This window comes from Formica exsecta, unplaced genomic scaffold, assembly GCF_003651465.1.
Source record: "Formica exsecta isolate Colony F162 unplaced genomic scaffold, ASM365146v1 scaffold90, whole genome shotgun sequence".
Taxonomy (NCBI): Eukaryota; Metazoa; Arthropoda; class Insecta; order Hymenoptera; family Formicidae; genus Formica; species Formica exsecta.
Window position 1 is genome coordinate 755,886 of NW_021853667.1, and position 12,712 is coordinate 768,597.

The window sequence follows — 12,712 nt, forward strand, 5'->3', positions numbered from 1 at the left end:
ATATATATTTATATATATATATATATATATATCTCAATAAAATATAAACTGAGAATACTTTACATGATGATTTTGTCGGAAAGGATAAATTAATAAACGAGATATAATTCCTCTAGCAGAGATATAACACTAATAAAAGATTTGTGCGTTTTTATCTTGCGCGGACAGAAGACATTTATATCTATCCGTTCAGACGAGTAACTGACACACAATATAATAATACAATTTTGCAAAGTATTCTCAGTTTACGGTATAACAAATTTAAAACACATTTTTCCGAGTATTATAAAAAGAAATTGTCCAAGAAATTACTTCTTGTGTGCATATCAAAGAGAATAAAAATCTTTCAAAGTCTCGTATGTATCTCTCCGATATTTTCGCACGAACAATTTTGAGATTCTTAGATATCGTTTTGATTTCTCTGATCAGTCGAATACAAGTGTCCGCCCTGCCGTATCTCGCATATATTATTGCGCGGGATGTGTATAGATATATAAATACATATAAAAAAGTAGAAATAGAATCTTCCACAATATATATATATATATACGAAGTAAGCGATGGAATGAATATGAAAGATATGCTAGCATATCTATATAAATGCTATACTTGTGCGTGTATAAAAAAAAATCTTGCCTCGTTTACGCGGCGAGTCTCATGCGATGAAACATAAATAAATTATATTCGTTATATAAATGTTGTTGCACAAGGCACGCAATCCCGACTGCGTTCGTTAGGAAGTAAAAAGAGATCGACGTGGAGTATTTTTCGAGGAGGAGGCCCCTCCTGCCCCTTTTATCTCAACACGGAGAATCCTTTGGCCTTTGCGAAACGAAACGGTCTGCAGTTTATGTAGCGTGTATTGCATTCCGGTGACGAGGCGCGTATCGGCGTGCTGGTGTCGTTTTCTTTATCCCAGGCGTGTCTCGGCGACTCGATGCCAAAGGGACTGTACAATTTCGTCGGCGTGCGACCTAAGAGTTGGCGGGAACGAGTCTGAGGCGTCTGCATGTTGCACGGTGACTGCTGTTCCTCCAGTCTCTGACGTCTGCGCGTGGAACTTCTGAATTTCTGTATATAAAAACAATTTGTTTCATATATTTAAATATTAGTTGTATGCTTAAGTTCCTTTTTATTAGAGATTTGTGCGCAATTATGTTATTATATATGGAAATGTCATAGTGCATAAAATTTATTTTATTATTTCATATATTTGCAGTTGCAAGCAAAATTTTTAACGTATAATTGATTAAGGTTTCTTCTCCCTTAATCTACAATGTAATTATTTTATGCTGATTAATATAAAAATTATAAATCTAGATACTTAGTAAGTATAAATTGTGTACTTCAATTTTGAATATAATTTTGAAAAAATTTTTTTGCACAGTCTAATGGAAAAAAATCTTTTCTTATTTATATCAGGACTGTTACTTAAATATGATCAATCTGTGAATGAAGTATGATATTCATTCAAATCTGTATGTTGATCGAACCATTAACAATAAGATATACGATAACTATAGTAAGACAAAATAGAAAACAAAATCAATTTCTCATCATGATCTTTCATCAAATCTGTATTTACAGTCTCTTTACCTGAGATATCGTGCCGAAGGTTGTGCGCACGGAGGATATTGTCCTGGACAATTTCTCGGCGCCGTTTCGTAAAGCTCGTCTCGAATCCGCGGACACGTTGCCGAGGCTGATGTTGTTCCAGGTCCGGTCGGCCGCTTCTTTCGTCTTCGGCGATTTTTCCTTCACGCCGTCACCGGTCTTCTCGAATCGATCCTGCAAACGCTGGCGAAGGTTCCGCGAGGGCCTCACCATCTCCGGCGAGTTTCGCACAGCGAGCACCTCCCGGTGAAACGTGAACGACACGCTGCGCGAGTCCGGCCGCATCCTGTCGTCGCGATATCCCGGTGTCACGCCGTCTAGTCCTCCTATCGTGAATCTAGGACTGTCTGGGGCCTCCTCCGAGATTATACAAGACCGACCCGAACTGATCGAGGGACGAAACGTGACAGAATGCGACGAAACACGATCGCAGCCGTTACAGGCCGTTGAAAACCGTTTCGGAGCGAATTTTTACGACCACCTGATCTGATACTCGGGATGACAGTTAGAGGGGAAACTCCCATAGTAGAGCATTTTCATGGAGTTGTAAAGTTTAGTTATTTTTTCCCGAAAATGGTGACAATATGGCGTAGCCAATCGGAGACTCCAATAACAACATGGCGTAACCAATGAGAGATTCGCAGTCGTTCCACTCGCATTTAATTTTTCCGCCCCCTTTTCACGTTACCGTGCGTTCTCTCTAGTTACTTCGTACACCGTGCATTTGACGCGGTGAGTACCACGTGACGCTAGAGTCGTTGTCTCGGCCCTAAAGCGGGGGAGGGCGGCGGCGTTGCCATCAGTCGGCCGTCGTTCGCGGCCCGTACCGGCAACGCCGCACGGCACGGCATCTCGTCGTCGTCGTCGCGGCGCAGTGTGCGACACCCGTGCGCGACCAAACACACCCAATGTTTGTGTTTTCGAATTTCTCGTGATAAGTGCGTCCATCGTCGTCAACGCGAGGCGAGTGCAACGCGCGGCCAACAACGACACCTGACACGCCGCCGTGGCATGTAGCTATTATCGCCAGAATTTCCACGTCGTCGGTGTCTAATCGTCGGATTCCCGAGATGTGGACGACGACGAAAACTACAAAGTACGGCGTCGGTGAGTTTTATCAGGGCACGCACACGAGGCTCCCCTTAATCTTTTCCCTTCCTTCAGGAGCAAGTCAAATCGAACCTGTCAAACTCGCGCGTCGAAAAGCGCGCGCGCTCTCTCTCTCTCTCTCTCTCTCTCTCTCTCTCTCTCTCGAATTCGCGACAATCGCGTGGGATTGTCCGCGTGTGACAACTCGCGCGATTTCGCGTCGTTCGGCGGCGGTTTCGCTCGAGCCGGATCGTCTCAAGAGCGAGAGAACGTTCACACCGAGAGATCTCGCTCGCTCGCCGGCGACGTGCCACTCGCTGCGCTGCGTGCGTGCGTGCGTGCGTGCGTGTGGGTGAATCTGCGTGTACTCCATTCATGCATTGATCGTGCGCGCGAGTAGTAAAGTCCGCGCTTGATAAGCCCGGAGCCGGCTCCAGGCCAACGCCACGGGATTTTCGACAGATGCTTCACCGGCATTCTTTATTTCGAATTGTCATGATCTGAAGCCGTCTACGTGTGTCTACGATAACGAGATCTCGGCGATCTTAATAGCGCGTCGATGCGTAAGGAGGATCCTTTATGACAGTATTTCGCGCGACAGTATTTTTAATGTAACGAATTATCATATTGGTGGTCTGTCACATTAGAAATTAGAATCGATATAATCTCGCGGAGAATGCGATTCTACGTGCGATATACTGCGGAAAAGCGTGACTCATGTGTATTATCTCGTTTTCATTGTCAAGTAAAGATAAAGGGCACAGAAACAAAGAGCTTACACGATAAAGAGAAAATGAGAATTTTCTTTATATTCTAATATTTATCTAAAATTGTAAATTTGTGTGAAGCTATCACAAGTACTTTAAGATTCTTGTAACTATTAATTTTTTAATAATGCAGTAGAAAGATTTTTTTTATACGCAAAAATTTTGTTGTCATTTTATTATTATATTTAGAATTCTGCACTTATGTAATCTAGAGTTTTACGTAAAATTTCTAATACAAAAAAGAATATATATATATATATATATATATATTTTCTTTATATATATTTTGTACACAGAATACAAAATTCATCGGAAACAAAGGCAAGAAAGAATATTTTTTTACGAGAAGAAAAATGACATATTACGTTTCTTAAAACAGATTACACGGTATTAGAATATTTTCCGTGTTTCGCGAGACACGTTTATAAAATACGACGTGTTGCATAAACGGAATTTGATCACTGGAATGTTAAATATTCGACGAGAGGTTCGGCCGCGTTTGCTCCAAGATCTCTGACAAGGCGAAAAATTGGCAAACGCGACGAGGAGCGAGACTTCGACTTTGGGCTCAGAATCAATTTACGGCGCGGCCGGTATTTTTTTCGCGATTAATTAACGCTCGCTTAATCCCCGGCGCTTGTTTAAGGTCGTTAGCGTCGTCGTCGCCTCGATCTTCTCCAAGCAGTGCAAGCGACTCTCTAATCCGATAAATGCCTTTAATCGCGAATTTAGAAACGAATTATCGATCCTTTAATCTTCCTTACTTTACTTGATCTCTTTGGCTTTCCTCGAAAGAGCCGTTTATTTGAAAGAGCGAGTGAAATTTATTAGGCCAGGCTTTTCCATGAGAATTATCGGAATAAATGAAATAAATAATTTTATGAAAAATATTTATAAAAAATATAATCATCAAAATTTTATAAAATGAAATAGTAAGCGGAAGAGAAATATCGCTGTCGCTATAGCTTCCGGGATTTTTCTCCATTATACATATATATACCAGATTTGCGCTGGTTAAGTGTGTATGTCAGCGACGCGATTAAAGCACAATCTTTCAATCTACCAATGTACGGCACTATTCACGCGGTCGTGCCCCTATGCATTATTTCTTTTTAGCGTCGGTCGTAGATGTAGAATCGTATAACTGTGTTTCCCTTCCTCTCTTTCACTCTTTCTTTCGTGTGACAAGTCTGCAGATACATTATTGCTGCCATTACCGAGACCCTCGTATATACCGAACCCTAAGCGGTAAAGGCCAGATCCATCCCAGGGAAAGCCTTATAGCACTGTCCATTTTTTATGGTTAACCTGCGGCTTGCACACATTTCCGGTACCAATATCGTAAAATGCTTTTTCCAAAGTAGAAAATACTTTTAGTCCAAATTTTAGCAGAATAATCTCCATCTTTTGCTTTCTATATTTTGAAAAATATTATTATATTTAATTATCATTAAGTGTCTATCTCTGAGAGATCGATTATATTTTGTATCATTATAAGTAAAGAATATCTCATAAAAAAAATTATTATATATTATATATCCAGAAACACATTTTCTTTTTTTCTTGATTTCTGTGACAAATAAATTTCATGAAAAATTTAATTTCTGTATTAGAATCTCTCTGTTATTCGCGATTATATGCAATTATTATGTCAATGAATTTCACGTCCATCTACGAAAGAGACATTATAATGCGCGATGCCATTTTGAGAAATACTCGATCGTATAAATGTTAATATTATAGGACAGGCTATCTCGCAATATATATGAATGACGTTATCGGTGCACTTCCTGCCGTCTCGTCTTTGCTATTTGTTAACCACATTTTAAGCGCGCAAAAAGCTGCCGGTAATTCAACTCGTATGTACATATATACCGCATTGCCATCGCTTTGACATTTTATGATCGTGCATATATAAAGCGACGTTTCCGGTGCGAAAAATGTGCGGCGAAAATAGTCGCGACGATAATTTGCAATCGCGCGAATTCCGTTGATGCGAGTCTCCGAACTCTTAGATAAATCTAAATTAATAAAACTCGCGAAGAAGTAGAGCAATGAATGATAGAATAATATATAACATAATATACATTAATTTAGAATTCTTTGATAAAATTGAATATAATAATATTTATTGTAGATCAATAATTTTTTTTACATAAATTTATTGTAATATATATAATTTTTTTTCGTTTTGTGCATATTTTTTGTTTATATATCAATTTTCAATTTTCGAATATTGTGATGAGTTTCTTACGAGAGATTTTTATGGAGAAGGATAATCGCGCGTGATGAAAAGAGAAAGGCATTATGATTTCAGATGTCATTGTTTATGTCTTCATTTCGTGACCCTCCTAAAAAGCATCCCGCACCTACCACCGGGCGTTATTGATGTCCGACGCCGGCTCCGCACGTGTGATTGTACCACGTGTGTACCGGCGAGGGCATTAATGGTGCTCCCTCGTGTATGAATTCTTACCTTTCCCCTATTATATATCTACTCCATCATCTTTTATTTTTTACATGTATAATTTAATTTCTCGAGAACTTATTTTTCGAGATATTTAACGATTAGATAAAGATATAATTTTTTCTGTACTGACTTTTAACGGCGTTAAATATATAATGTACAGATACAGGCACGAGAGAATTGGTGTTTGCCGTTCGGAGAGAAAGGGAGCGTAGGGTCGGAAAATTCAGGAAAAGAACGATAGAAATGGCTGCCAGAGGTCTGTGCCTGCGGTCCCCTCGCGAATGTTTCGTACGGCCGAGAAAGGGAGTTATCGATTTAATTCCCCGGGAAAAGCCATGGGGGAAAGCCGCGCGACACGAGCATTTCTCGGCCTCTCCTTTGTTCGTGCTGCACGAGGAATGGATTTTTTTTGTGCGATGCGCGCATTTTTAGGATATATACATATTTACAATACATAGAATATATTGTATATATGTGTGTGTGTGTGTGTAATTTTTCTATTATCTCATATCAGGCACAGAGAATGCAGAGATAAAAACTAGTCTCATAGCAAAGTTCCGGATCCATACTTTTTTTTCTGTATCGTATATTGCATATTATTTTTTATCTGCTTTGTATTTTATTTTATTACATTTTTCTATCATTAGTAAATTTTTTTTCTTAAATAAATAAATGTAGTTACATAGCAAATTAGAGTCAGCGCGGTAGTTATTGCGCATATAATATTGATAGTTATTGCGCATACAATTTGCTATGTAATTACATTTATTTATTTATAGAGTCTGTACTTATTATTCTATTGTTTTTTTTTTCTTAATTCTCTTAATTCTCTTTCATATTATCTCTACATTTTTACTGTGTGCGAACAAATTCAACAGCAAACAAATTTAAAAGAGAGACGTCCACAAAGAAAACTATACAGCAGCTGATCTGTCTGTTATGCGGAGAAATTTTCTATCAAGACCAAAAGAGACGATGCGGAATAGTACATCTGCCAACTGGTGACGCAGAACATTCTGTGTATAAGTGACATTCTATTGATCGCGCTATCTTTCTTGCGGCAAACACGTGGCAAATGCATTGTCGCGATCCTTTGCCGACTGATCACTGAAAAAATACTTCATTGTTACTGCCCGACAGGAAAAAAAAAAAGAAAATTGACGGCTACTATCGCCATTCGCATAAACGTTTCGCGTCATTAATTCGCAGAGATTTTTCGATATTCGCTCGCAATTCCACGAGCTACAAATCAACAGAATGTTTCACATTATTTTAGTTTGTTCATTTTCGTTGTTAGGATTTTACAATTGGAAATATAAATTATATAAATTAAGTGAAAATTATAAAAAAGTATCGTACATAACACGCAAGAAATCTTGAATTTCCAACATTATTTATATACATAATTGTAAAGTCTAAGATAAGTATCTTTTATATTTTTCATTATAATGTAAAATATATAATTTTCTCTTTAAATTACAAAATTTATTTACAATTGACTTTAGCTTACATCACTTTTATTTTTAAATGAACTGTGAAATTGAAGTTCGATTCGGGTTCTCATTAGTTTTATGTAGCTGCAAATCGCATCACGTTACGTCGCGCGAACATTCACATTTTTGCGCTCGATGGCTGTTTGTTTTGCGTCATGACGCGTATGATGAACGATATTGGTTTTCCGCGAAACAACGCTCGCGATGGAAAATTCACGCGTGTAGCGCTGTCGAAAAATTGTGCCACGCAGTCCTACACATCGCACATCGCACATCGTAGACAGCTCAGTGGGCGAGCAAATGCGCAATGGCAGTTAATGTATACAGGATGTTCCAAAAAGTACGCGACAGAATAGCGACATCCTGTCCTTGGCATTAATTTGCAAATTTCTACCTCCGAAATGCTGAATCGCAAACGTTAGCGTTTGTTAATTTTTTTTTTTTATATCGGGGGCATTATATAATAATAATTTGCAATATGCTTTGCTAAAGGATGAAAAATATTTTTCAAGAGGTTTTAGGTACATTCTATTTTTTAATGGAAATTTTTACGACAAAAAATTTCCTTGTTCCTTAGAAAGAAAGTAAAAAAATTAATTTCCAATATATCTTTTTTTTAGAAATTATATGCTATTAATCATTTTGATAACAATATTACTCAGATATTAGAAATTTACTGAAGTGAATAAAATGAAAATAAACGGAGATGTCTATCATATAAAATAAAAAACTAAAGAAACACGAGATTTTAGATCTCTCGCTTTCTTTACACATCCTGTATACCTACGCATACATAAACCTACCACAAAGAGAAAACGCAGGAAGAGTTAGAGAAAGAGAAAAAAAAGAGAGACAGAGACACAGCGAGAAAGAGAGGCGGAGAAAGAGAGAGTAACGCACTCATTGAGATGCGTCTCGCGTGCATTTCTCCGGCAGTCGTGGACCGGAAGCTGGCTCGTCATACGTGACAAGTATCCGGTGCCCCGAAGTCGCCTCTTATCGGGGCTGACAATTCTAGGAAAGAAGCCGGTGGCGTGTATCGATCTCTATAAAGAGAGAGGGACAGAGCTACATTAACCTAATTCATACATGATGCACGATAAGCAGATGTTATTATCGATATCACTCGCCTAAATTTGGTAACTATTGATGTATGAACAAAAGTGTGCAGTGTTGCAATATTTATTATAACTAGCACGCAGCGCGCGCTACGCGCGCGCCATCCATATCCATTACCAGTACACTTCAAAGCGCGCGCTTCGCGCGCGCCATTTATTCTTTTTCATATATATATAAAATTATAATATTACACACATTTAAAAATAATAAAGTAATAATATGCAATGATGTATAAAGTTAATCATATGATACTGAAAATTATATTTTATAACGCGCTTTATCTAGGTTGTAATTAATGCAAATTTAGGCGTGATCAGCGACGTGCAACTATCGAGCGCGATGTTTATGTTAATTTACACGGGGGCGATAAAGCGAAATCTAGTTAACTGATGAATGACAGGGCGACAACGCTCGTTAAAAATATCATTGCGTCATATCGCATCATGACAGCACGGCTCCCAGATAATAGTCCGTTATGTTCTCTTTTACAGCTGTGTACAACTGGCGAGGGGACACGCGCTATGGACTGCCCTTGGAAATCGGAGAAACCGTGCAAATTCTGGAGGAGTGCGCGGGTACGTTATTCGATAACATCTTTTCTCTTCGCTTTTTCTCTCTTGAGAGTGATCGATATACCGATCGCGCATGGCAAGTTCCGCGTTCGTTTAAGGTCAAGGGAAGCGATGAGCTCATCAGGAAACGCGATGATACAGCATCCTGAGAGTTGGGCGGACTATCGGGAATGAGGTCGACGGAGGGGGAAAAAAATTAAAGAGACGCATACGGAACATTCTATAATTCAAAGATAAATCATTTGATAGATCTTCGAATCATTTGATAGATCATTTGATTGATCTCGATTTTACTGACAATGAGTCGGGATTTCCGACAATTCCAGGCTGGTACAGAGGCTTCTCGACGAAGAATCGCGCGGTGAAGGGGATCTTTCCGAGCACGTACGTGCATCTGAAGCCCTGCAAGATCGACAATGAAGGCCTCTTCGAGTCCGTCATACCGTTGGATGATCCGGTGGTACGGGAAGTCACCCTGGTTCTGCGGGAGTGGGGCAGCATTTGGAAGAGGCTGTACGTGGTGAGTATATTTCGTTCCGAGAGAGCTTCGCGCTCTCTCTTCCCCTGCCCCGTTCTATCTGCGAAAGTATCTCTACCTTTGTGCGCTTCGGTTAAAGGGAATATTTTTCCCGTTATTAAAAATTGCAATCAATGCGGAGAAAATTGCGATGCTTCCCTTCTTAATTTCTTTCGTTCATTCTTTATTATTCATTAAAAGTTTCTCTTCGTCATTTCCGAGATTTATATGTATATCCTGAAATTGATAAAGGTTCTCCGAGAGAGAATAAACTTCCTTCATTTGTACAATCGTCTCAATAATTAATATCTTCTGATGTTTTTCACATTGTGTAAAGTTACGCAAAACAGGTAAAGGGAATTGATATTTCACACGCGTATCTCTTTCTTTATTTTTAAGTATATACGTGACACTTTTTTAATGATTTGAAATGCAATCGCATCTATCTTTGCTGTCTGTCGCAGGAACGCGAGGAGTATAAATTCAACGCGTTGCGCAAAGTGATGCGAGAGCTGCTGGAATGGCGACGGCAACTTTTGGCCGGCACCCTCACCACGGATCAAACGCGAGAGCTGAAACTGCGAATAATCAATAAAGTGGATTGGGGGAATCGGTAAGTCTAGAAAAATTTCAATCAATTAACTCTCGCACAACGTGGTCCATTTGTTTGGCTGCAAGTTTGTCGTTCGAGTAGCTTCAGCCATGCGGCTGAGGAAAGAGAAAAAGCTTCGAAAGGGATTGTTTCACACTCTCGCGTGTGATTAAGTTCACGCATGGAAAGTCGAATGATGGATCTCGTTGTTGGAAAGAATCTGGTTTATTTTCTATAATTTTTCTTTCATATTTTAATTACTACAACGACGTTGCACATATTGGCAGTCTTCCTCTCGTATCGAACGCGAGACGGGAGAGGTGTCTCGCTCCTCTTAAAGAATACGCTGATACGCTAACGCGTATCTTATAATATGGAAGGCACATTGCGAACAACTACTAAACCTATATAATTGTTTCCTCGTTCTCTCGCTTTCTCTCTTTCTTTCTCTCCCTCTCTCTCGTTCATCTTAAATGTCTACCTTAAGATATCACTGTGTGCGCGATAATTGGTAATCTAATGGCTAAAGGGGAAGGATCGTAGCGTTTAACACTATTGTCGTTATACATAGCTATTGTCGGCAGCGTTTACACATCGTCCTCGCGGACGCGAAGGGGGGGGAGCAGAGGGAGGAGAGACGTATCTGAACGTCGAGGGAAAGTTTCTATTGTTTGCTGACAGGAAGGAGAATTACCATGTACATAATAATTAATTGCGAGAAGTGAAGTCTACGTACGGGATAGACGCGCGATTATAATATCGGGGACGATAACACTTTTTCGCGAACGAATTGAAGCGATCCCAATTAGGGTTAATGAAGTACTTAATTATATCTTTAAGAAAGACATATGAAGATCTTTTCATATCGTGAGTTATGCAATAGAGGAATCCCATACATATTCCATTCTAGAAACTTTTCTTCCTCTACTTTATGTATTTCTCAAATTACGTAGCAAATCTTAAAAAATCGATCTTTCTTTATCTCTAATTTGATGAAAAATTATTTACTAATTAATTGTTCACGGTTCAAGAATATTAATTACTGTAACATTAATAATATTAATGTATTATTATTAATGTTATAATAATATTGATATATAATATTAATATTAATTATATTCACATACACACACGACCGTTATTTTGATCCACTTGCTTAATTGTTGGCGATCTTCTATGTGAATGCGGTCGTTCGCATGAATATCGCATATTATTCCCTATCCTCTTTTTTCTTAAATCAAATTACACCACTCATTTAATTCACGCTACAATCATTGCACCAGTCGCACAAAAATACTTATAAGAAAATTGGAAAGAAAAAAAGAATGAGACATATGATGCGCGAACGCCCGTTCCTTCCGCCATCTAAACTATGGATGTATTATTTTGTGTTTCTATTAGATTACTAGGCAGTGCACTGGTTTCAAATATATGACAACTAATATGTTGATCTTTTACAATGTTTTCGCAGTTAATAATTGCGCGATATTGTTTTATTTACGACATGCGAGACTCGCGTGTATTCGCTCTAGTATCAAAATGAATCGTTTTCTAAAAAATTTTCGGTTGATCACTCGTGTGTGAAAATTCATATAACATATAATTGTTTGAAGGATTCGTTGTTGAGCAGGATTTGTATTCTACCGGTGTGTTTTTAAATTTCTATGCGATGTGACGAGATCGATAACGATAGCGCACATTTCTCATCACGTGAGGAATAATGGACAATCTCCTATGTTATTTCATGAAAAATATGTATATATAATATATATAATATATTGCCGCGCTTCCCTATTATAAGCGATCGGCGGAGCGTTTGTTACGTATCGCAAAAGCAAGTATCGAAAGAAAGTAATGTATAGCAGTGTATCATAGCTTCGACGCTTGCTCTTTTCTTCTCCTCAATGATCTACAGTAAGAGGAATGTTACATTCGTGACATGAAACAACAGTTAAGGAACACTGTTATTAATTCCACGTGTGTTATACTTTCCTAAATTACCATCAAAATATATTGGCACTGATCTGGAATGAACGATTAATAATTAAAATGATTTGATCTAACAAAGAAAGTTTTAGGCACCTGTTGCGACTTAATGATTACGAACAGTCACACGTGCCAATGTCTTATCGATTCGAGAGCATCGCGCATTATCGCCTACATTATATATTCGATAATCTAATGTCGGTTCGTGCCGCCGCGGCCGGTGTAAGATACCAACGTACCCTTCGTCTTTGCTCGTTTTAATATTTATGTACATAATAATTAATTGCGAGAAGTGAAGTCTACGTACGGGATAATAAGTCTACGTACGCGATTATAATATCGGGGACGATAACACTTTTTCGCGAACGAATTGAAGCGATCCCAATTAGGGTTAATGAAGTACTTAATTATATCTTTAAGAAAGACATATGAAGATCTTTTCATATCGTGAGTTATGCAATAGAGGAATCCCATACATATTCCATTCTAGAAA

General features: G+C 38.6%; 2 protein-coding genes across 2 annotated transcripts in view; one reads left to right on the plus strand and one right to left on the minus strand.

Moving 5' to 3' along the window:
* Positions 1 to 15: 15 nt before the first annotated feature.
* Positions 16 to 2,133, minus strand: LOC115244987. Its single transcript, XM_029823033.1, has 2 exons — positions 1,597 to 2,133; positions 16 to 1,071 (listed from the first exon to the last, which is right to left on the minus strand). The coding sequence occupies exons 1-2, from the start codon at positions 1,897 to 1,899 to the stop codon at positions 796 to 798; spliced, it is 579 nt and encodes a 192-aa protein (XP_029678893.1). The 5' UTR covers positions 1,900 to 2,133; the 3' UTR covers positions 16 to 795.
* A 307-nt stretch (positions 2,134 to 2,440) lies between these two features.
* The window catches only part of LOC115245027 (dedicator of cytokinesis protein 3), a 48,454-nt gene continuing 38,182 nt past the window's right edge, over positions 2,441 to 12,712 (plus strand). The window contains exons 1-4 of the mRNA XM_029823086.1: positions 2,441 to 2,721; positions 9,044 to 9,127; positions 9,451 to 9,644; positions 10,106 to 10,254. Of these exons, the coding sequence (XP_029678946.1) occupies positions 2,685 to 2,721; positions 9,044 to 9,127; positions 9,451 to 9,644; positions 10,106 to 10,254 (464 nt within the window). The 5' untranslated portion in view covers positions 2,441 to 2,684. The remainder of the gene's footprint in view (positions 2,722 to 9,043; positions 9,128 to 9,450; positions 9,645 to 10,105; positions 10,255 to 12,712) is intronic.

Coding starts and splice junctions, on each gene's coding strand:
- LOC115244987 (XM_029823033.1), bottom strand. CDS start 1,899: ATGCGGCCGGACTCGCGCAGCGTGTCGTTCACGTTTCACCGGGAGGTG. Junction 1,072..1,596: donor CCTTCGGCACGATATCTCAG/GTAAAGAGACTG, acceptor TTTTATATACAG/AAATTCAGAAGTTCCACGCG.